We start from the raw sequence: 27178 nt of genomic DNA, 5'->3' as shown, positions 1-27178 counted from the left end.
GAGGCAGCCCCTTTCAACTCCTAATGGTTCTACCTGTTGTGAAAAGATCCTTCTTGGGAGTAAGCTGAAATCTGCTTTCCTGTGAAGTTCATGCAAGAGGTCCATTTTTCATTTCTGGGGTCTCACAGAAGTATATACCCTTATCCACATGAGAGTCCACTGCATGCACAAAGGCAATATAAGGACATCTGTGTTTTTGCCTGCCTAGGAACAGCACAAAGGCTTTCCTTAAACAATAGTCTTTCCTTCAACCATGTCTTCTCTGGGGTTGACGGATAGGGATTTGACCAAAGACAAATCATTTAGAACCAATGAATGAGTCCCGGACTTCTGCTGGAAATGTTGGAAGAAGAGATTCTCCTTTTTCACTAGGTTTGCTGGGGCAATAGGAGATTAAGTGTGACACAGCCGAAGCAGGGGGAAAACTTGGTTGAGAAGAAAGCCAACAGAGAGAAGGGTAGAACCAAGGGAGAAAGAAAGATTAAGTTCTAGAAAGAAATCTTTCTAGAAAGAAAGATTAAGTTCTGCTGATACACTTTGAGCCCGAGGCAACACATCTACCTTTTTCTTAAATCATTTTGAACTGGTGTCTGTCACTTGTATATGAAAGTATACCAAAACAGAGAACCCCCAGGCTGCCTCAAGTTCTCAATTAAATCATTTTTTTTTCTTCCAGTCTTTGTATAACATGTTGTCTATGCCCTTGGGTACCCTCTTAAACACATTCCTAACTGTGCTTCAAAATGTGGACTTTGATATTTTTCAGGTGTCAAGAAAGTCACAGAGTTTGACCCGGAGGCAAAAATAATGCACAACCACTTTCTAAGCTGTTTACTAGAGCACCTGGCTCCTTTACCTCATCCCTAGGACATGGATCAGCTTCACCGTGTGTAGTTCAGGCAAATTCTCAAGATGCCTAAGGAATTAGATGGCTGTGCATATTTTAAAACTGCAGTGTTCAGTATTTAAGAAGTGTTTTGGAAAAAAAAACTGGGAAAAGGTAAAAGTATCATAGGGAATAATTGACTTAACAAAAAGGTACATTTTGAAGTGGTAAAGGTGACATTGGTCATTACAGAGTTTTTCATTTATTCAAAATATCTAATAATATTTTCTATCTCCCATCTTCTCCTGCCTCCCAACTCCAAGAAAACAAGGATTTTTGAGTTGGTTGACTTGCATTTCTATTGCAGGTGACCTCCGGAATTCAGCAGGATGTCTTAAAGATTGAAGGCTAAAACAAAAACCAGCCTGTTGCTTTGATAGTCAATAAGGCATATTAGCCTGCTATTTTAAGTTAGTTCGTTGTTGAGTGGATGTGAGCTGAGTACTGGAGCAGGAAGATGAAGACTCATGACTGTCCAGGTATAATGAACACGAGACTTTTGGCATGTAAAGCTATGTGGATTAAAGAGTTCAAAGGTAGGTACTAAGTAGAATTCTACATGAATAAAAGTAGCAGTTTTCAAATTTTTCATTCTGCAACCCTAGAAGGCTTCTTTGAAAGTCCTATGTATGTCATCACCTCTGAAGAGTACAATGTATGTACATGCACACACACAATCCATCTTTCTATCTCTATCTCCTCTTGTCAACTGGAAAACCAGATGAATGGAGTGCAGAGAGAAGAGGGCCAGCTTGCTATTTGGAATTCCAAAGAGCAGTATATCAGAGGATGCTCTATTTAAGAAACACGTGCTTCTTTATTTTTTTGAAGTAGCAACAACAAGGTTCATGGACAATGTCAAAGATAATGCAAGCAGAAGCTCAAGTTCTGCTGAGGAAAAGCACAAGTTTGAAGAGAGACCACATGACACAGTTTAGTCCCTAGCTTCAGTTGTACTTCAGTGCTCAGGCGATGAACCCGCCTTCCTTATTTCAGAACAGATCTGGGCTACCAAGCATGTGATATCCATCCCCACATCTAGTCACCCATCTGCACAAGTGCCCAGCTCCATAAGATTTTCTTCCAGTCTCAAATGGCCTTGTTCTAGTAGTAATTCTCGTCACCTCTTATTAATTTTAAAGGTTTCCTCTTTATTCACACCTTTTCAGCAGCTAAAAGTATGCTTTAGAGAATGAATACATGAATCAATCCATTAATTAAATGAAACACTCAACCTTGAGACTTTATCAGACTACTAATTATTAATATTTTTCGATTGTAAAGAAGCTGCTAGAAAGACTATTTTATATGACTATCTCCACTTCCTTATCTTCCATTTATTTTTAACCCTCCACAATCTGACTTTCTTCCACAATTTATTCCACAGAAACTGCTCTAGCAAACACCACCAATTCCTAATTTTCAGTCTTTTTATGTATTTGACGTCTAACTGCATTTTCACACAGCTGATCAGTTTCTTCTAGAAACTCTCATATCCCTAGGCTTTTCTGATAGTATTGTCCTGATTCTGCTTTTCTATTTCTAATTGTTTCCTCTCAAATTCTTTTGTGGGTTTCTCTTCCTCTGCTCACCCTTCATGTTGATTTGAATAAAAGTCTTGTCCTTGTCTTTTCTTGCTCTCTTTCTACCATTCTCCCTAAATGACAGAACCTATCTCCATTACTCCATCCATCCACCATAATATAAGCTGACAGTTTCCACAAACTTCTATAACTCCAACTTTGTTTACAGATACCTCCTTGTCAGATGTGACACAAATTCAACATTTCCCAAGCTCAACTCATTTTCTTTCCCACAAACTCTTCTCTTTCTCCTGAATTACTTAGAAAGTAATATTATCACCTACCCAATAACCTAATCAGAAACCTGGCAGGCACCTTAAACTTTATGTCCTCTTTGCTTCCTAATAAATCCCCAAGTTTTATTGATTCTATATCCTGATGCCTCCTATAGTCCTCACTTCCTCTCAATTTGTACTGCCATTGCTGCATTGCTTCTTATCTCACCAAATACAATATCCTCCTGATTTCCATTATTCTCCTATCCTCCAATTGTTTCCCAGGTAATCTAAATCTCATAGCTCATTAAATCATTCACAACTTAAAATCCTTCTGTGAGTTCTTCATTACCTACAAGATAAATAACTCCTTGGCAATGCATAGAAGACCCTCTGTCTTGATACGGTTTCTCATTCCATACTTCTCTCCTCCTCAAGTCACCTTCCAGGCTTCACATACTCCCATGCTTTCTATGCTACTGGCAAACACTTTACTTCCATTCCCACATGTGGAATGCCCTTTTTTCTACTGACTATTGTCTTCCTGTATGGTCTACTCATCTTTTAAGATTCCCCTCAACCATCAGCTACTTAAAAATAAAAATAAAAATAAAAACAAAAACAAAATAATCACTAAACCTTTGTACAGAAATTGCAGTCCTCTAAGAAGCAGCCTAGATATTACCAGGGGTCTTGTTAGAAATGCAAGATTTCAGGCCCCACTCCAGGGCTATTGAACCATAATCTGCATTTTAATAAGATTCTCAGTCAATCTGATGTGCACTGAAGTTTGAGAAGTCTTTTTGTAGGAAGAAGTTGTTATTCTCATCTCCTTTATTATGTATCTATTACATTCCAGGCACCGTGCATTTTCTCATCTTATCTTTACAACATCCACTAGAAACAGGTATTATCATCCACAATTTACAGATTAGAAATTAAAGATGCTTAAGATATAATCACACAGCTACAAAGTCTCAGACCTGGGATTTTCAACCTGTCTTGAGTGTATAGTCCATGCTCTTTGTTCATTCCAAGACACTCTCTAATATGACAGAATTTAAGTTGTTTTCATTTGTATGTACTCTACTGGAGGTACCTTTATCAAGGTCACTGATATTAAATGGGTAAAATTACTATGAAGAAGTAGAATATCAAATGGCTGAGAAAAGAGATGTGGGAGGAAGTAGAAGGAGAGAGAATTGTTGGGGAGATCCTAGAATAACTGCATGAAATCCAATTCATTTTTGTGACTTCTCTCAGTTTATAACATCTGAGAGTAAAGAAAGCAATTTAGCCTCTGAATATACTTTGCACATCAAACTTTTAAATCCATTGCATCACCCCAAATCGCTTTCTCAGACACAAGTGATTGACCCTGATATGGACTAAGTATTTGTACCTTCTACCTCTCTCCCCTGTACCCTCCCTCTCCCCAGTTCATTTGCTGAAATCCTAACCCACAGGATAGTGGCGCCTTTTGGAAATAATTAGGTTCAGAGGAGGTTATGGGGCTGGGGGGTCCCATGATGGGATTAGTGCCTTTTTAAGAATAGACACTAGAGCTGCCTTCCTTGGCCATGTGACTATATGGCAATAAGGCAGCCATCTGCAAGTCAGGAAGAGGTCTATCACCAGGAAGCAAATGTGCCGACAACTTGAACTTGGACTTCCCTGCCTTCAGAACTGTGAGAAAACAAATTCCTGTTATGTAAGCCACCCAGTCTAAGGCATTTTTTTTTTTGCAATAGCCTGAGCTGACTAACACAAACCTCTTTAGCAGTTTTGGAATATTTTGTGTATCAACAAGAGAATTTGCAAAGTAGTTTATAGGCATTAGTATAGTTAACTTCTTTGTCAGTGTTTTGAAATTTGAAATGTGACAGAGTTTTTAGAGTGGTAATTCAATCCCCAAGTAAATCTCTCTTGAATGAGGTTTTTGTTTTTCCCTACCTCAGGCTTTCTTTTTGATTATAAAAAGGTGAGTATTAAGGCTTTCACAAAAGGCAGTTGAACAGAGAAGACATCCAACAATGTGGAATACATTGACCATCCAACCTTTGACCTGCTCTATAGATATCCTTGGTCAGCTTCAGAAAAGCAGTGTTTTCATTGTCCCTGAACGTAGAGTGGTTTTTTGTTTGTTTGTTTGTTTTTTGTTTTTTTCACCTGTGCCTTGGTTCAAGTTCTCCCAGGAGTATTGTTTCTGCCGCTCCCCTCTATCTACCCCACTTACTCCCAAACTTCAGAGGAAATACCACCTATTCCATCATGCCTTACTCACTGGTTCTGGCCCACATGAATCTCCTTTTCTGAGCTCTCATTCCATTAGTGGTCCTGTGTCTTAGCACTTAATCTCCTCTAAACCATGCTAATGAAATGGATGTGGTGTTCCAGGCTACATTGATCAAGTCAGACTTGGCTGGACTTCTTTCTGGCTGCAGGAATGAAATGCCTTATGATAAGAATTCATCTTATATCATACAGTTTTGTTACTTAACTCACAGCAGACTGTGAGAATCTGGAGGGCAGTGACTCTGGTTCTTTCTTCTCTCTAGCCTCCTTGGTACCCAACCCATGAAGCAACTGTTGAATTCACTTGGAATGTAAGAAGACTCTACACTTCTGAGCCATTTGAATGCAACTGAATGAATGTGTAGAAAGTAAGTGAAGCCACTATGATTCCTGGAGAGTTTGAGGCTTCCTCCTTGAACAGGAGGTTTCATGTATGAACCACTATGATGCTCACACAGCACGGATGTGATGGTGGCAGCCACGCTTCAGCCGGAGATTGGAGCAGGTACAGATAGAGCATGCCTGGTCAGAGTAGACACATGATTTTTTTTCGTCACTTTCTGGCTAGGTCTTTACTTTCATAATAGCTTAAGCTTTAAAAAATCCTGAATGGAGATGGTGAGTAATTTTATATTGGAGTGCCAACCCTAATCCTTTTATGTTGACTGCCTGGAACATCATGTTGAAAAGGATTTGAAAGTAGCTTCTGGGATAAGTGGAAAAGAACACCAGAATTAACCAACGTTGTGGCACTGGCATGGTTTATTTGACAACACTGACCTTGGTGATACGGAGTTAAAAATAAAAAGAAGTTCAAAACAGGCTTCTTCCCATAAAAATTGATTGAAGAAATAATAAATGTGTAATATAATTAGTGAAGAAAATGTTAAGAGTGTTACATTGTGGAGCAGATATGATTTTATTTATTTTTAAAGATTTTATTTATTTGACAGAGATCACAAGCAGGCAGAGAGGCAGGCAGAGAGAGGAGGGGAAGCAAGCTCCCTGCTGAGCAGAGAGCCTGATGCAGGGCTCCATCCCAGGACCCTGAGATCATGACCTGAGCCTAAGGCAGAGGTTTTAACCCACTGAGCCACCCAGACACCCCAACAGATATGATATGATATGATTTTATTTTATTTTCTTAAAGATTTTATTTATTTATTTGTCAGAGTGAGAGAGCGGGAGATTGAGAAAGAGCCCGTGAGCCAGTGAGTGCACAAGCAGGCAGAGTGGCAGGCAGAGGCAGAGAGAGAAGCAGGCTCCCCACCAAGCAAGGAGCCTGGGATCATGATCTGAGCCAAAGGCATCGGCTTAACCAATTGAGCCACCCAGGCATCCCCCAACAGATATGATCTTAGAGTAATATTTAAAACCTAAAAATTTATTGCACAATAATTAAACCAACACAGGGGGGAAAGAAATGAATGTGGGCTGAAAAGTTCAGGTAAAATCTGCCCTGAAAGAAGCTAAGCTGAGCCACTTGAGAAGAGATTTAGCCATGATGAGAGAGAAGTTGTCCTCTCAAAGGAGTAAGGATGACTTGACAAGAAGAGTAAGAAAACTAAAATGCCTCAGCCAAGGAAATTTGTAAGGGGGCATAGGAAAGGGGTATGATTTGGACAGAAGACAGAGTAAGGGGAGTTAGTTTCTTCTAAGAACTGGAAATCAAGCCTACTGTTCTAGTGCCCTAGCTTTACCTGAGTGGGTAAGAATGGCAGGAGCACAGAGTCCCTTGCCCTTTGTCTTTGCCTAAGATTCTCTTCTGCTCATAGTGGCTCCATTCAAGAAGCAGGGCCCAGACATGTGGAGAGAATGCTTGGCTGCTCTTGTAGATCTGGGTGACCCCAAGGAGAAAGTTTCTGGGAGGAGTTTGGACATAAAAAGTGGGTAGGGGATGAGAAGTGGATAGGGGATGAGAAGTGGGTAGGGGATGAGACAAGCAAGAGAAGGTTCATTTTGCAGCCTGGAAGGAGCACAAAGCCCCTTAAGACAAGATCATCAATAACTGGACGCTCAGAGGGCTTTTATCCTACAAATTCAGAACTTGTCATCTTCATGGATTGGGTGCTATAAAGATGCCAATAAGGACACATGATCTATGTTTTCATATGGGCAATCTGAGATGTATAGAAAGTAAATGCCCCATGGATTATAGAATATGTTATAGAAGAATCCTCAAATATAGTCAAACACAGCGACGTGTGTACTGGATCTTGTCTCTCTACATTTTATCAACCAGCAGGCAATTTATTTAGTAGTTTAAAGCATGGAATCTGGAATCAGAATGCCTGTGTTTGAATTCTGTCTGTACCACTCTAAGATACCTACCTAACTACCCCAGTTCTATCTGTAAAATGCAGTACTTCCCACACAAAGTTTCTGTAAGGTTTAAATGGAAAATGCTCAGAATAGAGCTTCACACATAGTAAGCACGAGAATGTTAGCTATTATTTGTGGTTAAAGAAGGTGAAGGAGGAAAGGAAATGGCATGATTATATGCTTGCATAATGCATCTTTAAAAATTACTATTCCTGAATTAGAAACCATATCATTAAACATTCTAAAAAAGTCTGTGCATCTGAAAATTCTCTAATTGTACATATTGTGCTATTTATTTCCAAAATATGTAAAGAATTCAGAGATGGGAAAGAGAAGGCTCTTTTTATATTATTCACTAGTAAAGTCAAAACGTCAAACTAGCCAGAAAATAATGGATGAAATGGTACATCTCAAAATCTGAAAATAGGGATGTTTGTCCAAATTACTCACTTTCTAATGGATGCTAAAGGCAATAGAACTGCTCTTAGCAGAAACAATGAGAGGAGCTAATTTCTATTTAAAATTAATGTTTAAATGACTGCTTAAGCTTCAGGAAAATAAACATTACAGTCCATTGCCCAGTTCAATTACTTAATATGTGGTAAGTCCTGTGTGACAGACAGTCATTTGTCAGCAAAAAAAGCTCTTAAAAGTATGTTATAAATCTATCAGAAAAAAGGAACCATTTTCTTTTTGCCTTACAGAGAAAAAATTCTAGCTGGGTAAAATACCCCTTGCCAAACAGTTAAAGACAAATTGGAAAGGCTACAATTTAAGGATAAATCATTAAAAGGCTTTCAAGATGATTAATATATTTTCAAATTGATTCTCTGCCTCCAACCAGATAGATTTATGTTATGCAATATTTTAATATAATCTTTAATTAAATTAGCTTTAGCAGGTGACATTTTAAAATAAGCTTAATGAGTATTTTCTATTCTAGCAATTTGATCATGTACAACTTGCCAAATGTGATTTCCTAGCTTTTTTTTTTTTCTTTTGAGGAAAAATAGAAAAGGACCCCCAAATAATTTAAGGGCAAGCTCAAGATGTGATGTCAATTTATGATTTGTGCCAAATGGGTTGTAAAACAGAGTATCTTTCAGTCTTGTGGTTGGCTTGGTAAACTCCAGGACACTGACCAAAAAACCTAATTGTCCAATCATTTATAACTATCTTCATGTCCTGCGAGATTTTGATCAGGCTAATGGAATCTTGCTGACATAGCTTGTGTATCAGGTCAGGTACAAGTTGTAGGAATCTTGGGCCTCTTTTTCTTACATGTAGATACTCTTTCAAAGATAGCTACAGCTACACTGCAGGACTGAGACAGCTTGGAGTCTTGCTATACTCCCAGGAGAGGAGCTTTCCTTTAGTATAAATGTTTCAGAGTCAGCACCTAGCTCTTTGAGCAGCTGGAAAGCTGGTGTGTTTCTCCTTTTGTTTGCTTTTTCTTTTCTTCTGCTCTGGTCCCATGTGCTTCCCTTAATACTTTTCTTGAGGGAATTATGATCCTTTGGGTTGTTCTACAAAGTTAACCTCTTGGGAGACTGTCCAAAATGTGTAAAAAGAATCCCATTCTTTTTCATTTAATTTTCACCTTCAGAGTTTAAAATTGCTGAACTTTTGAGTCATTTTGGGGGAAATTAAAGTGACTTTTTTTTTTTATATCTTTGGAAGTACTGCATAATTTTTTTAAAGAGGGCAAATGGGAGAGAATATGAAGGAGCAAGAAGGAATCACAAAGACAAATGAAAATAAAATAAAAGATCATTAAGTATACCAGTATTAAACAGCATCAGTATGCCTAAGTTCCCATGTGTGGTTTACACATGCACCGTGTTGAGATGATGTCATCCAATCACAAAAGCTACATAAAATAAAAACCTGATGTAATCTTTTTAACCAATCAGAAAGAATATATCTCTCCCATTTTCCATCAGGCACTGACATTACACTGTATTTAGGAGACTTTGTAGGACTGCTGATTATAGGTAACTAATCCAAGATTAAAAAAATAAAAGCAAACACAGTTGCTTTGCTGATAAATTCTGTTTAGCTAAAATGGTCAGTCTGTGCAAATGTGGCTTTAGGCATACAATGTACTCTCCCTAGGAAAAGTCATAAGAAAACCCTTCACGACTCTGCAATAGCTATCTAACTAGGGTTTAGGTACAAGTTCAAAGATAGATAGAGTTTTGCTCTAAAGAGCATGGTACATGGCTTTTGAGTTACCCACAGTTGAGGTTAGACCCTGAAGATGAATATAAGGACTGGCAATCTAAATTACTGTGCCACTGTGGTGTATGGAATGATTTAGGGTCCTATACCATGGGCAACCCAAGACAGTGCTCTGGGGAAGTTGTCTGAGGTGGCTGTGTTTATTTCCAGAGTCCCTTCTTCCTCCATCCTGTTTCATCTGGCTGTCAGTTTAACCTTGCATGCAATTAAGCTGTGATTAAGGGGTCAGTGATGATGTTTTAGAAGGTACAGTTTATTTTACAGTAAAGGAGAATATCTGACAATAGTAAAAATCTTTCTCCCTTTTTGTGAGGGAGAAAACCAACCATTTAGGAACCAAAAAATGTCTTTTGTGCACCTGCTGGGTGCCTGACCTGTGGGAGGGCACATGGAAGTGCAAGATATGGCTTTGCCCTCCTGGGACTTCCAACTTAGGTATAGACAAAAACATGCCAGCAAACCTTTAACTCATAATGCACAAGAGAAATGTAAACTACATAGTATAGGCCATGAGTGCCAAAGAAGTGGTGACAAAATGACGGGTTCCCACAGCTGCCTAAGTGGATGAGGTCAAAATAGAGATCAACTGATTATCATCGCAGTAGGGGGGGAAAAAAAAAAAAAAGAGACCATAATTCAGACAGCATTCCACAGACACCAGAGAAAGAATATAGAATACAGAGAACTACAGGGAGTGTAATAATTGACTATTTCGTCAATATTAAGCTTTCAATAAGAATCTTTTTTTTTTCTTTTTCTTTTTCTTTTAAAATAAGATGGTTTTAACTACCGTGACAGACTAAACTTACATGAGCATTTGAACATGGAGGAAAAGAAGTAAGAGCCTTTGGGGTTAAAACTTCAATATGAAATGTATTAAATACAGAAGATTCTTTTATGAAAGGCTTCTAAAGTTGTCTTACATTTCTTAAATCAATCTGTAGCACATAATCAGTAAAACCATATCATTTAAACAGAAAAATCATGACTTAGAAACTCACCCTTGTGCAGCTGTATCCTATTATGGCTGTAACTTAACACATGAGTTTCAGAAGTTGTTAAAGTTGAGATCAGGCTAACAAATCTTAACTGTTAAAAAAAAAAGCCTATAGTGAGATGAGATGGCAGACCATGAAGAAGGACTAGATTTGATCACAGGTTGAATGTTGATCGTAGTTTGTTTATTTGTTAAATCTTACTTATATATTAAAAAATAAACGTATTGGGACAGATGGCCATTAAACGATCAAGAGGCCACTAAAATTTTTTTTTCTCCATTTTGAAAAATTTTCCTCTGGGGCTGAGATTTTCAGTATTTAAATCTACCAAATGTATATATACTGAATAAAGGATTAGAGAACAGTGCTTATGGCATTAATGGCTGAAACCAAAATCTGCATTTTTCTCTTGGTATAATTAATTAAAATAAAACTAGTTGTATCCTGTAATAAAGTAAAGCCAGCATGTGAGTAGGCTTCAGCTCACACTTTAGATGCTAAAATTATCAGAATTCAAATTATTGTAATTAAGATGATGTTGTTAATGCAAAATAAGCTAGTGAGCAGTGGAGGGTTTTTTTTTTTCCTTAACCATATTCTTTTAGGCATACTTTATGTGGTGGAATGTAATGCAATATGTGTAGAGATTTTACTGCACAAGTACCTTTATCCCTTACATCCTACTCCATTCCTTTTTGTGAAATGCAAAAACCATAAATGTATCATCAAATTTATAGATTTCAGATAACTACACTAAAAAGCATGGGATGGAGAAAACACTTTACTCTTGAGGATTTTTGCTCTCTTGGGTTGCATACAGTCAGATTCATGATTACTAAGGTGTTTTTAATAGCTTTATAGTCTGGTCCAATTTTTCCAAAGGGTAAAAATGTACCTTTTGAAGTATTTACCTATCTGATATAAATAAAACCTTTCATGCAGAAAAATGTTTCCCAAATGGAAGTTAATGCACCTCAAATATGTGAGAAATTTGCTTCTAATTGTGCAATGTTTAGTAAAGTTTTCTTCTCACTTTTTTATTATGAAATTTGGGAAAACATATTTATGAAATCCAACATCACTTTGTTGGTCAATGCTGGAAACCAAAAGATCTCAAGGCTTCAACGACAATGAAGTTTTTTTTTTTTTTTAAAGATTTTATTTATTTATCCGAAAGACAGAGATCACAAGCAGGCAGAGAGGCAGGCAGAGAGAGAGGAGGAAGCAGGCTTCTGGCTGAGCAGAGAGCCTGATGCGGGGCTCCATCCCAGGATCTGGGATCATGAACTGAGCCGAAGGCAGAGGCTTTAACCCACTGAGCCACCCAAGCGCCCCTGAAGTTTGTTTTTTAACAATCTGTTTTAAGAAAGTTTGCCTTGATTTTGGCTTTCAGTTAGTCAAAGTGATTTCTCACTATAGGCCTGTATACATTTGCAAATTTTGCATCTTGTGTGGCTGGGCAAGAGGGCAAGGGAATTTCTGCTGTTGAAAAAGCTGTGATTCTCCCTTAGTATCAGGAAGTGTACCTCCAACACAGAAGTCTAATATTTCCCCCAATGCAACATAAGGCCATAAGCTTGCAGAAATAATCTAACAACACCGTTAACTCCAGTGGCTCCCTGTTGCCTACACTTCTGTGTGATTCCACCTGATTTTATAGCCTTGTCGCCACCTTCCCCAATGCACTGTTTTTGAATTGCCTGATATGTCTTTGGACAAGCTCTTCTTTCTCCTCAAAAATGCCCTTCCCCTCTGACTCTCCTGTCACATACCTGTTCAGATGGGCCTATTTAATGAGTTTCCTCCATATTCCCAGAAGAGTTCATTTCAATGCCCTCCCTCCCAACCCCCCATTTTCCCATGACAGCACAAATGACAAGGTAATATAATACTTCTGAGAGGCAATATCATCTAGTGGTTAAAGGTGAGGAGTTGGAATAGCATTTGAATTCTGGCTCTATCACTCATTAACTGTGTGGACTTGGGCAAGGCACTTTAATCTCCAGGAGACTCAGTTCCCTCACCTACAAACAACAATAGTGCCTACATTACTGGTTTGTTGTGAATAAATGTTCCTAGCATTGTGCCGGTCATCACATGATGAGGACTTGATATCCTAGCATTACTATGAATGGATAAAGAGCAAGCCCAAAGATGGCAGATAAGCATATTATACTCTTGTTATATGAAGAGTTAACATTCAGAGTAGAATCTGAAAGTGCAGCCATCTTGAAATCATGTAGCTATCCTTTGAGAAAGCAAGCACACTAGGAACTGTCAAGTAGTGGCAAACAAATAGTAAGCTCAGACACACATTTTAAAAGAGCTGACAAGGGCTGCTTTTAGGATAGCTCATCTTTGGTTGTGACATATGACAAACAAAAAGAAATTGGATGTTGAACAAAGCCAGGAATGGAAGGCAACATGGAGATATGCCTTAATTTCCCTGCAAAGAGATTCTGGCTGGTGGTTTGGAGACTCCTAGCGTTACTTGTTACAAATTTGAGACAGTTACACAGTGGAGAACAATCCAGTATCAGCTTAGATGAGCAAATTTCAAATTGAGAGCCCATTTTATTTAAAATGTCTTTCCATTATTTTTTATTTGAAATGTGAAATAGTTCTGGAAAAAAAGCAAAAAATTATTATGGAATTCATTTCCTTCCAGGAAAGAACATTTAAAAAAACCAAAAAACCAAAAAAACAAAGTGCAACTATTGCCAGATGAACACCTTGTCTATAACAAATGAGATATTTAATGCATTGCAAAATGCCACTTGGAGGATAGCTGAGAAAAGCAGCTAAATAATATTTCCTTAAATGAATGTAACTATCCCCATGTGTATCAGTCTCAGACCAGAAAACTCTCTGGGTACTTTTCCTGACCAACTTGAAGAGAAAATTCAATTTACAATTGCTTGTTTTTAAATAAATCAAAAGCCACTGAAGGCCAAAAAAATAAATAAATAAATAAATAAATAAATTCAAATGATCATTTATATCCCTTTATTATGTGTTTCCAAAGAATGAAGAGAGAAAAAAAAACCTGTCCCTGCATTTATAGAAAATTAAGAAAAACATTTTGAGAGAGAGAGAGAGAGAGAGAGTGTGAGAGAGTGTGTGTGTATGTGTTAATGCTCTTTTGTTCAACTGAGCTGGGTTTTAAAAATTCTTGGACTGGCTTTTCACCTTGCAAGAAAGCAAGGTAGCAATTTTTCTTAAGGATTTGGCAGTGATGTACTCAAGTGCTTAGCTCTGTCCTTCTGGCAGGAAGACACTGGACTGGGGTGGGGGAGAAAGGGCCACAAGTAACTAGGAGGAGAGGAGGCTGCTCAGAACCTGCCATTCAGGGCTGATGGCAACTTTTTACAAGCTGTGTTAAAAGATGAGTGTGGTGGCAGCAGCTTATGGGTGTGCCAAAGAAAATGAGTCCACGTGCTAAACTCTGGCATGTGCATGATAGGCTGCCAAGGCATGGCATAACCCCCCGGCAGACTTTTGATGTCCTGCCCCAGAAAATGAGTAAGCCTGTTCCCATTTATTCCATGAGGCTGGTGAGTGGCTGCATGTTTCAATGTTATAAAAAGTGCTGGTACAGAAATTTGCCATTTGGCTTACTTTCACTTAGTCATTTTTCAGATTAGAAACACCTGAGTGGAGAGGATCAGCAGTTTAATACCCATACCTATTTAAGCCATGCAAGCAGTTGCAGAGTACAATCCATTTAAGGGTAAGCGCTATCTGATCAAATTTAGGTTCTGTGTTAATGAATGAGATACATGAAATAGGAGACTTCTTTATCCTTCCATATAAGAGAGTTCCCGCAAAGGTCTGGATGATAGAACATAAGGTATGTTTTATTTTAACCCCTTTTCTATTTTATTCTCGCTGCTAAACTGTAAACAATTGGTGGAGTTTAGTTAAGCTTAAAAAGTGACCATATAATTACAGACTAAACTTCTTATTCACAAGAAACTCAGTGAAAAGTTGCTCCTCTGTTTCTTTTTACTGCTTCCACTCTCCAAACCCGCAGCATAAGACCCTTGGTTCTACACAACTTATTCAAAGCTTTGAGCAGGTCAAGAGCCCTTTCACCCTTCACTAGTGAATTCAGTGCCATTGTAGGAGAAAGACGTTCTTTCCTTCCCTTTTTACTTAAAGGAACACACTAAACCTGAATAGACTCCAGGTTAGATTGGGGGAGGAGTGATTTTTATTTGTCTAGCATAGCTATTGACATATTCTTGAAGAGAATATTTTAAAAGACAGAAAAAAGGAAGATAGGAAGGAAGAAAGGAAGGAAATAAAGCACTTAAATATGGTATTGAAGGGCACACTGGTAAAAATTTAATTTCTAAGAAGAAAATTTTATAGAAAAAAATGGCCTAACATTTTTGTCTTCATCACACATAACAGAAATATAAACTAAAAGGACATCTGGAAACTAACATTATTCAGCAATCAGAGAGCAAAAATCCAAAGCATTGATGTTTTGATGGAGACAAACATAACAAGATTCACAAAGAAAGCTGTAACTTATTGAAGAAAAAAAAATTCCATATGCATTTTACCTTTTGGGCAGTTTCATAGCAAAATTCTATTTCAGAAGCCCTTTGTAATATGAAACTCACTGTAGATAAGATACAACACGAAGATAGTCTGTTTTGCAGCAGTAGGAAATCAAATTGGTTCCAGAAACTAAGTTACATGACAAATGGTTTAATAGTATTGCTAGGATTGGAGAGCTTGGTTGAATTATTTTTCATAATCATTAAAAAATTTTTTTGAAATAATTTTGCCATAGCTGTTCAGATTTTTTTTTTTTGAGGGGGAGGTGTTGCAGAGGTGGGAAGACTCTAATTTTATTGGCCTTTTAATTAAAGTGTTATTATTTGTTACCAAAATTCAAAAGCTCACTGGTGATTTATTTATTGTTGTTTGCAAAAAAAAGTTTCAAACACAATATTTAATTTAACACAGTTAATATGTTTTGAGGATTAAACAGGTTAACAAATACAGAATATTATCATATCTAAGTTATTTTTAGCTTTAATCTCAGCAGTAATCAGCCTTTCTTTATTTATAAAAGCATCTAGAAGAGTTCATTAAGTCTCTGGACAGTCTTTATTTTAGGAAAGACTTCCAAACAGTTAGTAAGATGTATCACTGACAAAATAACACAGCAACTAATACACGTAGGTGAAATGAATTCATTCTCCTGACTGAAGTCAGGAACAAGTTAAATATCACTTAGACCACAGCACACGACTACAGAGATTTAGGAGAAATCATACTTAAATAGGATGTGACTAGACGTTTAGGACTATTTTCAGAAAACTTTTTCCCCTTCAGTACTTACAGTCTTTGAAGACTAGAGCGGGGTCTCTGTGAGGCAAGACTTGGGCAATGATGTGTCTCAGGGATTCCAAGGTTCTGTCCATCTTGGGTCTGCCTGTGTGAGCCTGCTGCACAGTGTCCTCATGCCTGAATTCTTGCAGTCCTGGACTGAATTTGTGCAGCTCATTGATGCACAGGATTACCAAAGAATCCCTTTTAACATCTGCCAATCAGACATTTCCCAGAATCTAAAGACCCCTCAGGGGGCCCTCCTCCCAGGCTCACTTATCTTTGTTGTAGGCTGAGCTAATTAGCTCTAAAGGCTGGCTGACAGGCTGGTTCCCATTGCTTCCTTCTGTTAAACACACCCACCTACAGGCTAGCCGGGGAAGCTCGATAATCATGGGACCAGATTTCCTCTCCAACCAGATTCTGCCTGAATGGTGTACGGCTTTCTGACTTGGGTATTTCTTTTGGTCCCCCACCTTCAAATGTGCTGTCCCCAGTATAAAATCAAGAAGGTTATTTCTCAAGGAAATTACTTTAGTAACAAAGGAATTTCCAGCTCAGAATTTCTAGTTAAGAATTAGTACAATCTAAATTCTTTGGTAAAGAAGTGCTATAAAGATCATGGATATTGCCAGGGATCAGATTATGCTTTCTATTTGAATTCGGAGAGTCCTTATGGGAACCAAGTTTAAAATACCCCCCTTCACCCAAGTTATAGTAGCTTCTGAGGGTAGTAGTAAGTAAAACCTTTGCACTGTCTTTTGGCTTGCCTGAGAATGTTTGTTTTCCTATTTATTCTTCAAGGCAATCATTCCTAGGATTGAGTTAGTGAAATCTGCTACCACTCACTTCCTTTTAGTTCATGATAACTCCTTCTATTAAAATTTTCAGGAGATGCAAAATATGTCTTGTTCTAAAGAATATAGTTACTAAAATATCTTACAGATTATAGTACCTTTCTCTAATTCCCATACCACTCACAACAAGGTTAAATAGTTTTTCCACAGGAGACATAAACATAAGTCATGGGATTCCACTGCAGTAATTAGGATTTATACCAGAACTGACTTTTAATGGCTGTGACCTATGTTAGTTACTGAAAACTTGCTGAGGACCACTCTTTTACTTAAAATATTTTTCCAGAGTAGGCACAGGAGAGTGCCCTCCAATGTTCTTTCCAATTTTCAGATTCCATAATTATGTGGTATATGATTAACTGAAAACAGTTCTTTAAAGATAATATAAAAGTAAAATATTTTGCATGTGATAGGCTTCTTCAGCTAGTTGGTAGAAGGGTGGGCTTGATAAAAGGAAACAAAAGAAATGGGGCTATAATAATAATTCTTATCATAATGACTATTACTTAGTAAATGCCCCCAGGAGTATATGTTACGCACAACAGAGACATGGGGCTGCCCCATTGTGCAGATACTATTAAAGAAAGAACTTGAAAAGAAGTAGCACTTCATGTTAAGACACTTATTTAGGGTCCCAAAGTGTACTTTATGTGGGCTGAGCCAAATAAGAAATCATCAGTATCCTTGCCATTCATGAGTTTATAAATTTAAGAGAGAAACTAGATAAATGCCTATTATTATACAGTGATTGGACACAACATATAAATGAATGTAAGTATTTTCAGTGTCATACTAAATTGGAAACCAGGATATTTAAGGTTCCCATTAGAGAAACAAATTCTCAAAGGAATGAGAATGATAATATAAAAATTGTTTGATACTCAGATTTCAATCAATAATGGACTTTTTAATGGGCATAAATTTAATTCTAGCAGTATATAAAAATATTTTGGTTGTGTCGTATGGTGGAAAGAACACTGAATTTTATATTAGTAAGATTTAGGATTTGATTTTTGTTACCTCTATGACGTTGAAGAAGTTACTCATCTCTGGGCTCAGTGTCCTCACCATTGGCCCCCCTAGAAAATTAAGGAGCTGAGTTGGATGCTTTCGTTCAGATTTAACATCTATGATACTGTGGCTATATTACAAATGACCACAAATATTATCACACATTTTCTAGCCTTCTGAAAATACACTTATTTCCTAAAAGCTGGACTGGTCTTCAAATAGAACACTTACAATTCCACAGTAAACCTGATATCCCTTCAACAAATGAGAGATACAAATTAATAGGGTCAATTCAAAGATACTCATCACCAATGCCAATTAGGAGTTTGTTAAGAAAATTAATTTTCAACTTCCCCGAGATTTTTCTAAAGAAGGCAAACTGTAGGGGGCCTGGGTGGCTCAGTGGGTTAAAGCCTCTGCCTTCGGCTCAGGTCATGATCCCAGGATCCTGGGATCAAGTCCCACATCCGGCTCTCTGCTCTGCATGGAGCCTGCTTCCTCCTCTCTCTCTCTCTCTCTCTGCCTGCCTTTCTGCCTACCTCTCTGCCTACTTGTCATCTCTGTCTGTCAAATAAATAAAATCTTTAAAAAAAAAAGGCAAATTGTTAAGAGTCCACTTAGAGAACCACAAAACAGCTTTGCAAAGATAATTCTATAAAAATATCATGATCTTGGGCGCCTGGGTGGCTCAGTGGGTTAAGCTGCTGCCTTCGGCTCAGGTCATGATCTCAGAGTCCTGGGATCGAGTCCCGCATCTGCTCAGCAGGGAGCCTGCTTCCCTCTCTCTCTCTCTGCCTGCCTCTCTGCCTACTTGTGATTTCTCTCTGTCAAATAAATAAATAAGATCTTTTAAAAAAAAATCATGATCTTTACTGAGTTATATTTTAAGAAATGAAAAAAGAATTATAGAAAGGGGACTGTACAACATTCCAGTTGGATAGTATAGTTTCTTCTTTCAGTTCAGGTCCAAAGCTTCAGCAGAAGTTTTCCAAATCCTCTGATAAACATTTTTCCTTGTCCACCCATAAAGACTTCTCACCCTAGAGTTCTGAGGTAAGACATAAAAAACCAACTCAGTGGCTTCTCCTAGTTCTCTGTCTTTGATGTAAAAAGTACCTGATGGAATTGGAAAAGCTTAAGAAACCCCTATGCTATATGTCTATTTCATATAGACTCTATGGTTCGCATGCTAGATTTCACTGTCAACCTCAACTACCTGTAGTCATAGGCCATAAAAAAAACTCAAGTATTAAAACAAAGGTAGATGACTACAGTGAAAACCAAAATGATGTCTTTACAAATTCTGTATTACTCAGAAGAGTGAAAAATGGCATCCAACTGACATATTTAGTATTCAAAACTTTTACCCTATGGTAAAAGAGGAAGGCTCAGGGCAACAGCATACTTACATTCTCAGAGTACAGAACTCTGAGAATGTAAGAAATCAAGGTGGTATATTTTGCACTATTTCATGCACAATGCAACAAAAAAGTCTATGGAAACAGGAAAAGAAAATTCATTCTTATAATTCCAGTAATATTTTTGTTGTTAAGTGGCTCATTATAGGCACAAAAGGGGTAAGGAAGTGGGGGGTCACCAATTGAAATAACATCAATCATGTTAAAACACATAATAAATGTATCAAAGTATCATCTTTGGTTATAAAAAGGAAAGAACATTTACTCTTCTCCTTGCCTCCCCACTTCATGATCTGCTCTGTCCTGGAGGAGGAGGCTGGAATCAGTAAACCAGGACACTGGGCCTGCAGGTATGGCTGTAGTGAAGAGGGTCAAATTCCAAGTGGGCAGGCATGCAGACTCCACAAAGAAGAGGCTTGCAGTAACTGAGTCTGAGCCAAATCATAGCTACTCATCTGTAGGAAATGAAGTGACTGAGGGGCGGAGAAAACATGGATTGAAACTTAGGAAGACTATCTTTCCTGCAATAATTTTTTCACTTACTTGCTAATGTTTTGATTCTTAAAAATTTACAATTTAAGATAAAGCAAATAAAATGAAAAAGAATTAAAGTTAGAGGGAGTATATCCTCTACAAAACAATGGGAAATGACTGATAGCAGCTCCTTCCAGATTCCAATGGGAGTTGGGTGAAGGGAGCTGGAAGGGCCTAAGAGCTGGATTGGCAAAAGAGGGTCAGGGCTGTGAGCAAGACTGTTTCTAGGGGTATGTTGGAGGGTGAAGAAGGGCAAGGCCAGGAAGAAACTTACTTTGCAGAGGCAATAACTAAAGGTTTAGTGTCAGCTAAACAAAGCTGAAGAGACTAGTAGGAAGAATGAATGTCTGGTTAGCCCCAACTTTTTAAACTCTCAACTGGGAAAGGACCAATGAGATGTTTGATTCAAGGTATTTATGAGAAGGTCAGTTAGAAAAGCAACCTCAGACAAAATTAAAAAACACAGGTAAGGGCGCCTGGGTGGCTCAGTGGGTTAAGCCGTTGCCTTCAGCTCAGGTCATGATCTCAGGGTCCTGGGATCGAGTCCTGCATCGGGCTCTCAGCTCAGCAGGGAGCCTGCTTCCCTCTCTCTCTCTCTGCCTGCCTCTCTGCCTACTTGTGATTTCTCTCTGTCAAATAAATAAATAAAATCTTTAAAAAAAAAACACAGGTAATATAAAATAACTTTATCTCATTTTTACCTTGATATTTCACTACATTTAGGAAATCATCAATAAGTATTAATCTGTTTAATTAACTACATGAACAGATAATTAGAGAATTAATATCCCATTTACAGGTTAGAAAAACGTACATCTCCTCATTTTCATACAATATTACAAAAAATGCTTTCTTAAAATAGTATCTTCCCCCCACCCCAGGTAAAACTGCATTCAGAATCAACACTCTTAACCAGAAAGCACAATGAAAATATACCTGTTTTTTTGAAACTTCCCATGCCTTGACATTTTTTTTTTTTTAAGATTTTATTTTACAGAGAGAGAGAGAGAGAGAAAGAGCACAAGCAAGGGGAGCAGTAGAGGGAGAGAAGGAAGGAGGCTCCCAGCAGACCAAGGAGCCCAATTTGGGACTCCATCCCAGGACTCTGAGATCATGACCTGAGCTGAAGTCTTGACTGAGCCATCCAGGCTCCCCTTCTTGACTGTTTTAAGTAAGCAATTATGCAGCCCTGTCTTGGTATTTGGCCTTGGAAGAAAAGTCAGAATTGATTCTTTAAGAAGGCCAAAGATCTCACCAGAGGAGGTTTTACTAGTTGACAGATTAAATTTTTAGGATAAACTCAAGAGATACTTAAAGGTGAGAGAATCTGAATATTCATTTACAAGATTGGAGACAATAGCGCCAAACCCTTAGGTCATTAGATACGTGTTCTGTGAAAACTGAACTCATTACCTTAAATGTGGCTGGCTGACATCCAGCGTAATATATATTTGGGAAAGAATAGCTTATTGTTTTGTTTATGGAGTGAATTTTTCTAGTAGACTTTATAATAATATTTTCTCTCATATAGGGTTATCTAATTATTGGTTCTTCTCCCTCTCCTTCCATTTCCTCACAGGAACCATCTCCCATGCCCCCCAACCCTCACCTTCTGCCTGGGACAGACTTCTGTCTGGGACAGAAGTTTATTTTGCTGGGTGCTAAAACAAAAACAAAAACAAAAAAAACAAAAACCAACTTTACACAAGTTGTGACTATGTGATCAGATTGATTCTAAAAGAGGTGTCTGAACTTCAGCTGAGTCTTTGTTGTATAAAGGAAGGGCATGCTGAGGGATGGGACAGGCTAACTAAAGCTACCTTCTTTTTCCCTTTCTTTTGATAGTCATATTTCTGGGGGTATGAGTTCTTTGGAATGTTTAAGTCTTTGCAACAGTAATAAGCAAAAGTAATAAGCAAATAAAAACCTAGACTATGAAAAAAATTAATAATATTAGATTAAAACAAACCTGGGAAGAATGTTTACTGGTTGTAAATAAACGACTTAAACCTGAGATTCGTTGATGGATATGTTAGGTTCAAACAAGCCAGTAATTTCATAGCTCCATATATTTTAGATGAAGGTTTCTGTAAAGATTGCATCATTAGTATACTCTTAATTCAATTCAGGCTATATTTATGGATAGCTTACATTAAGATAAAAGCCTTGCGCCCATCCATTTCACACTGTAAACTATAATTTCCATTTCACTTCCTATACAGTTAACTACCAGAGTACTGCACTTAGCATGCATCCTGTTGACACAAAAGAAATATTTATTTTCAAAAATTTGTTTAAAGGAAATAGAAAACTGTATAGAAAGGGCCCCATTTTTCCACAAAATGAAAACTACAGCAAGACCAAGTTAGAGAATAATATATTCTTCTCATCTTCTCCAGGTACCTCAGTAGCCTTGAGATCAAAGAAAAAGTACTACTCCCTACTCTACTACCCTACTCCCTTCCCACCCCGCCATGAAAAACCAGAAATGTTCCACTCAGGGCTTCAGTCTATTGAGATGGGTTTTCTTGGACCTGTGAGAAAAATGAAAGGTTTATCATGGAAAAAACAAATAAAAACCATTTTCTATAAAGGGAGGAAGTTTTGTGGGGGATAGGACTCAAAACCTTGTCCTGGTTGTAAGGGACTGTCTCTTCTCAAACCTCCATACCAAGAATTTGAGTCAAAGCTTGTGGACTTTGGTGACTTTGCAGTTCTAAACTACTTGAGTACTCTGCTTCTTCTACCTTTTGCTTTTCTGGTTATGTATCAATTCCATCTTTTCCTCCCCCTCATTCCCAACCCTATTTACTCCAAGTGACTTTGAGCAAGTAATTTTACATATAAAAATGCTTTCTCACCCCTAAAATAAAAATAAGGTAATCAAAAATCTCTATACCTCTAGTATAATAGGATTCTATCCCAGATTTTCTTAACCTTAATACTTAAGCTGATCTGCAATATTTTAGCTTCTGTTAGATTTCTTCCAAAAAATTGTCTAACATTGACAAAGTTCCCTTAGTTCTCCCTTCTACTTTATTATTTTTTAAAATTAAAAAAAAATTTTAACTTTTAAAATATCATCAAACCCAACATGGGGCTTGAATTCATGACCCTAAGATCAAGAGTCACATGATTGGGATACCTCAGTTAAATGTCTGCCTTCAGCTTAGGATCTTGATGTCAGGGTCCTGGGATAGATCCTGTGCCTTGCAAGGCTCCCTGCTCAGTGGGGAGGCTGCTTCTCTTTCCCCCATTGTTCCCCCACCCCCACCCTGCCTGCCCTCACGTATGCATGTGTGTGCATGCTTTCTCTCTCAAATAAATAAATCTGTAAAAAAATAAAACTTGCATATCTACCAACTGAGCCAGCGAAGCACCCTCCCAACACCTTTAAAATCAAATCACTACAGGGCTCAAAATCTACAAATGCTCCTTTTGCAATATATCGAGTTAATTCCATAAAAATTTTCAAAATCATCTTTAATTTGGTCCTTTGCTGCCTAATATCCCTTTCCCAACTATAGCATATTATATTCGTCTTTTGCATGACTTCCTATTTGTAAGGTATTTTTCAGTCTACTTATTCAAACAAATCCGTCTTCCCCACAACTCTCCAAATTACTCTAGCCTTTCACTTATCCACTGTCTTTGAAGTTCCTCAGCATGAGATCAATGATACCAGGCTCTTTAGTACAGTCTACTTTGTACCATCATGTAATTGTTGCATATTTATTTTTGTCTCCCCAAACACAGCAGAGGCCTTCAGTCAACAAAAATTTTATTTTAAAAAATTTAATCTAAATTTAATCTAATATCTTTAGACAACATCAAGCATTTGCAAAACTTATCTGAACACTGTGTTTTTTTTTCTTTATGTAAGCCAAACTTCTATCCACAGCAGTTAGAGTAAGCATTTTTTTTGACTCATTCAAGTGTTTTTTTTTTTTAAAGATTTTATTTATTTATTTACAGAGAGAGATATAAGTAGGCAGAGAGGCAAGCAGAGAGAGAGGAGGAAGCAGGCTCCCTGCTGAGCAGAGAGCCCGATGTGGGACTCTATCCCAGGACCCTGAGATCATGACCTGAGCTGAAGGCAGTGGCTTAACCCACTGAGCCACCCAGGCGCCCCAAGTGGTTAATTTTTTTAATGGAAGCATATAATATCATAACAAATATTCCAAGTAATGTATTTTTGTGTTACAAGGCATACTCCTATTTATGAGTTAAGCTACAATAATCTGATTGTAAATGGTATATAGAATGCTAATTTTAATGTCATTATTTATATTAAGGTAAAAGAAAAATTATATTTAAAATATAACTGTATTAGTCACTCAGTCCAAGTGTTGTAGACTTTGGAGTTATTTCCACACTCCCAGTTATAAAATAACTGTGTAAGTCACATTATGAACTTTACCTCATTCCCAGCCTTCTACAGTTGCATAGGATGGTTGAGACCTTCATACAGCAAATCAAGGTCAAACTAAGATATGGTCTGATGCTCTCTATGGAGATATTCTGAAGAGATATGAAGAACAGTGGAGATGGTGAACCTTAACCACCCAGAATATTGCATGTGACTTGAAAATATCTATACCTCAGGGTAGTGCTTTCCCTGAGAACCTGATGAATTCATCCCTCCACATTGTGGAAGTGTCTGATACACTTCTAAGGCAGCAGGTTTACGAGGAAAGTTCTTTAATTAGGTAACTCTTCGTCTGTTTCTTAAAACTTATTGCATACATGACTAAAAGACAGATTATCTTCTGTTTAGTACCCTGTAAAGATCTACAGGGTTCTATTGAAAGCTTTTTTAAAGACAGCCAGCCAGCTACGCACCAAAGAACAGACCAATGGCTAACAATGTCTGTTATTTAAAACAAGTATAAACTGCATTATCATGTAGGAAAAACTTACTTAATAGGAGTAACAAGTAGAGGATGAAAGCCTACAAGCAATGCATTTGTGCATCCAGATAAAACAAAACTGAAAGGTTCATGGTCAAAATTCAATGACCTTGGAAATAGGGAAGATTCCTCAGGAATCCTTCTTTTGGTAACCTGAAATCATTTGAGCAGTACTTCCTAACATACAGCACGTTATCAGGCACTGTGCTACGCTCCTTACAGGTGTTATTTAATTTTTACAATAACTCTAAGACAGGCACTACTAAATGTCCTTATTTCACAAATCAAAAAAGTGAGGTTAGACAGGCTACAGAAGGCACTTTAAGTTTGGGAAAGGTAGAACCAGTATTTAAATTTGGAACTCCCAGACTCAAAAGTGTTTTAATAGCAATTACAGTACATGTCTCGACTGTATTAGCAGTGCACTTCTATTTTATTTTTGCTCATTATTCAGTACGGGTGTTTTAAAACATGAGGGTTACATGCCGATAAGGCAAACTGACTTCTAATTGATGGCTACTCAAAAACATCTTTTAGAAATTGTCGTGATTACACACTGGGTCATTTGTTTAGATTTGTGCATTTGACTAATTTGTTCTGAAAACCACAGGAAATCTCAGGCTATTAAGAGCTATGTTTACTTGCCTTCAATGTTCCTTAAGTAGCAGCATGTTTTTTATGTAGTAGGTACCCAAAAGTAGACTACATCAACTCAGTAAAACTGAGGGTGAAGTCATATAGCTTTATTCCCAGTTTACCTTAGACATTCTAACAACAGTATATATTACAAGATAAATATTCTATGGTTCTATTAAGCTGTCTTCAACACCATTTTATTCTATTAAAATGTTTTAAAATAGATTTATTTAGTAAATGCTTTAAAGGCACACCTAAAATTCAAAGCTAGGTAAACACTTCAAAATTAGTGTATTTTTACACTACAAAATTAGTTAATTTTTAGAGGAATTGAATGAGATACTTTCTTGCATCTCCATTATTAAAGGTAATTTATTAGATGATAGGTCTTGCAAATAGCAGAATGAATTTTACAAAGGTGAAAGGGTATCTGCTGTCTTTATCATTCTTGGAAATAAATCTGTTATTTTTATCACAGATCCAAGTAATTTTAGGATCATCGGCCAGGTGACTGTGGAGTGACACTGCCATCTAGTGGCTATTTTTCACCATAGGCGATGTCCCTTTTGGCCCACTGGGCAATGTTGAGGAGATTTGAATTCATCATCAGGTACACACACTTTAGCACCCATCTTCACATCTCAGTGGATCATGAAGTCTTTGAGGGAGGAACCATGTCTTATGTATTTTCTTTCTCTCCTGTGCTAAGTATTTGCTACTGTCAAATATTTCTTTAATGTTTAGGACCCACCCAGCTAAGTTTTCATTCCTCATCCTGTCTACCTCCTCCCACACCTAACTCTTCTGCTTAGGCCTGCATAAAAACTGGCAAATGTGGAAACTGGTGAGACCATGGCAACTTTTTGTTCTCATGACTGCATTACCAATGTAAAAAGCAAAAAATAAAATTATGCATTATGTGGCTGATTCTTAATACTGGAAACTAAAAAAAATAGATTACAGTAAATTCTTCTAGTGGTTAGATGGAATGCAACCAAATCGTTAGAACAGCAGAAAGATAAACATCGTTACAATTTCATTCTAATAATTTCATTCTAATACAAATTCATTAAACTTTAAGGAATGTTTATAAAGTGCCAGGCATTGTTCTAAGTGCTTTCTGTATATTACCTTATGTAGTCCTCAAAACAACCCACAAAGTAGTTAGAACAAAAAACAACAACAACAACAACAACAAAAATATATATATATTTTTAAATACCCAGATATTCCTAATAAAGATTATTTTGAAAAAAAAATTTTGGCAGATTTACCAGTCACCTAAAATACTTGGAAGAATTAGATTGCTTTAGCAGAATTACTATAATTATTCTTTGGAAGACACATACTAAATGAATCAAATTAATAGGAGAAAGAGAGTTTATTTATTTATATATCTGTCTTGGTCTAGAAAAGACTACAGGGGGCTTAAAAAGGGATCCTAATAACTTTCTGAAAAATATTTAAGATCTTAAATATATTACTCTCCCCAAAAGTTGGCTGCTTCTAAGCTTGACTTAATATTTTGCATGTTTTCTCTTCGTTGTTTTGTAAATATATTTGCTTCTCCTTTTTGCAATCGACGTCTGATAGCTGATTTTTGCTGTTTCGTCAACTGACGTTTCACCTTCTGTTTCACCATTTCCTGGAAAGATTTAATGAGTTAGTATTACCGATAACTGACCACTATGATAAGGAGTAAATATTCAATAAAACAAAGATTTACATTGTTAATATTTTTTAAAATTTATTAAGAGCATGAATTTCTTGAATTCCAAATACTGACAGTCCTATATGAACCAACAATAAAATAAACACAAACTAATGGTTACAAAATAGGAGAAATTAAATTACTAACAGAAATACAGATTAGAGCAAAAAGTAATACGCAATTCTTTGACTAACAAATCTCCATAGTGCCACCTA

General features: G+C 37.2%; 2 protein-coding genes across 2 annotated transcripts in view; both read right to left on the bottom strand.

Annotated features, from left to right (window-relative positions):
* The window catches only part of LIX1 (limb and CNS expressed 1), a 60128-nt gene extending 33654 nt beyond the window's left edge, over positions 1-26474 (bottom strand). The window contains exons 1-3 of the mRNA XM_044265035.1: positions 24127-26474; positions 17764-17822; positions 15900-16059 (exon numbers count right to left, since the gene is read on the bottom strand). Coding sequence (XP_044120970.1) covers positions 15900-16059; positions 17764-17814 — 211 coding nt within the window. The 5' untranslated portion in view covers positions 17815-17822; positions 24127-26474. The remainder of the gene's footprint in view (positions 1-15899; positions 16060-17763; positions 17823-24126) is intronic.
* A 144-nt stretch (positions 26475-26618) lies between these two features.
* RIOK2 (RIO kinase 2) overlaps positions 26619-27178 on the bottom strand; it is a 28841-nt gene continuing 28281 nt past the window's right edge. The window contains exon 10 of the mRNA XM_044265023.1: positions 26619-26897. Within this exon, the coding sequence (XP_044120958.1) occupies positions 26733-26897 (165 nt within the window). The 3' untranslated portion in view covers positions 26619-26732. The remainder of the gene's footprint in view (positions 26898-27178) is intronic.

Source organism: Neovison vison, chromosome 1 (assembly GCF_020171115.1).
Source record: "Neovison vison isolate M4711 chromosome 1, ASM_NN_V1, whole genome shotgun sequence".
Taxonomy (NCBI): Eukaryota; Metazoa; Chordata; class Mammalia; order Carnivora; family Mustelidae; genus Neogale; species Neogale vison.
This window is presented reverse-complemented; position numbering and strand designations above follow the sequence as displayed.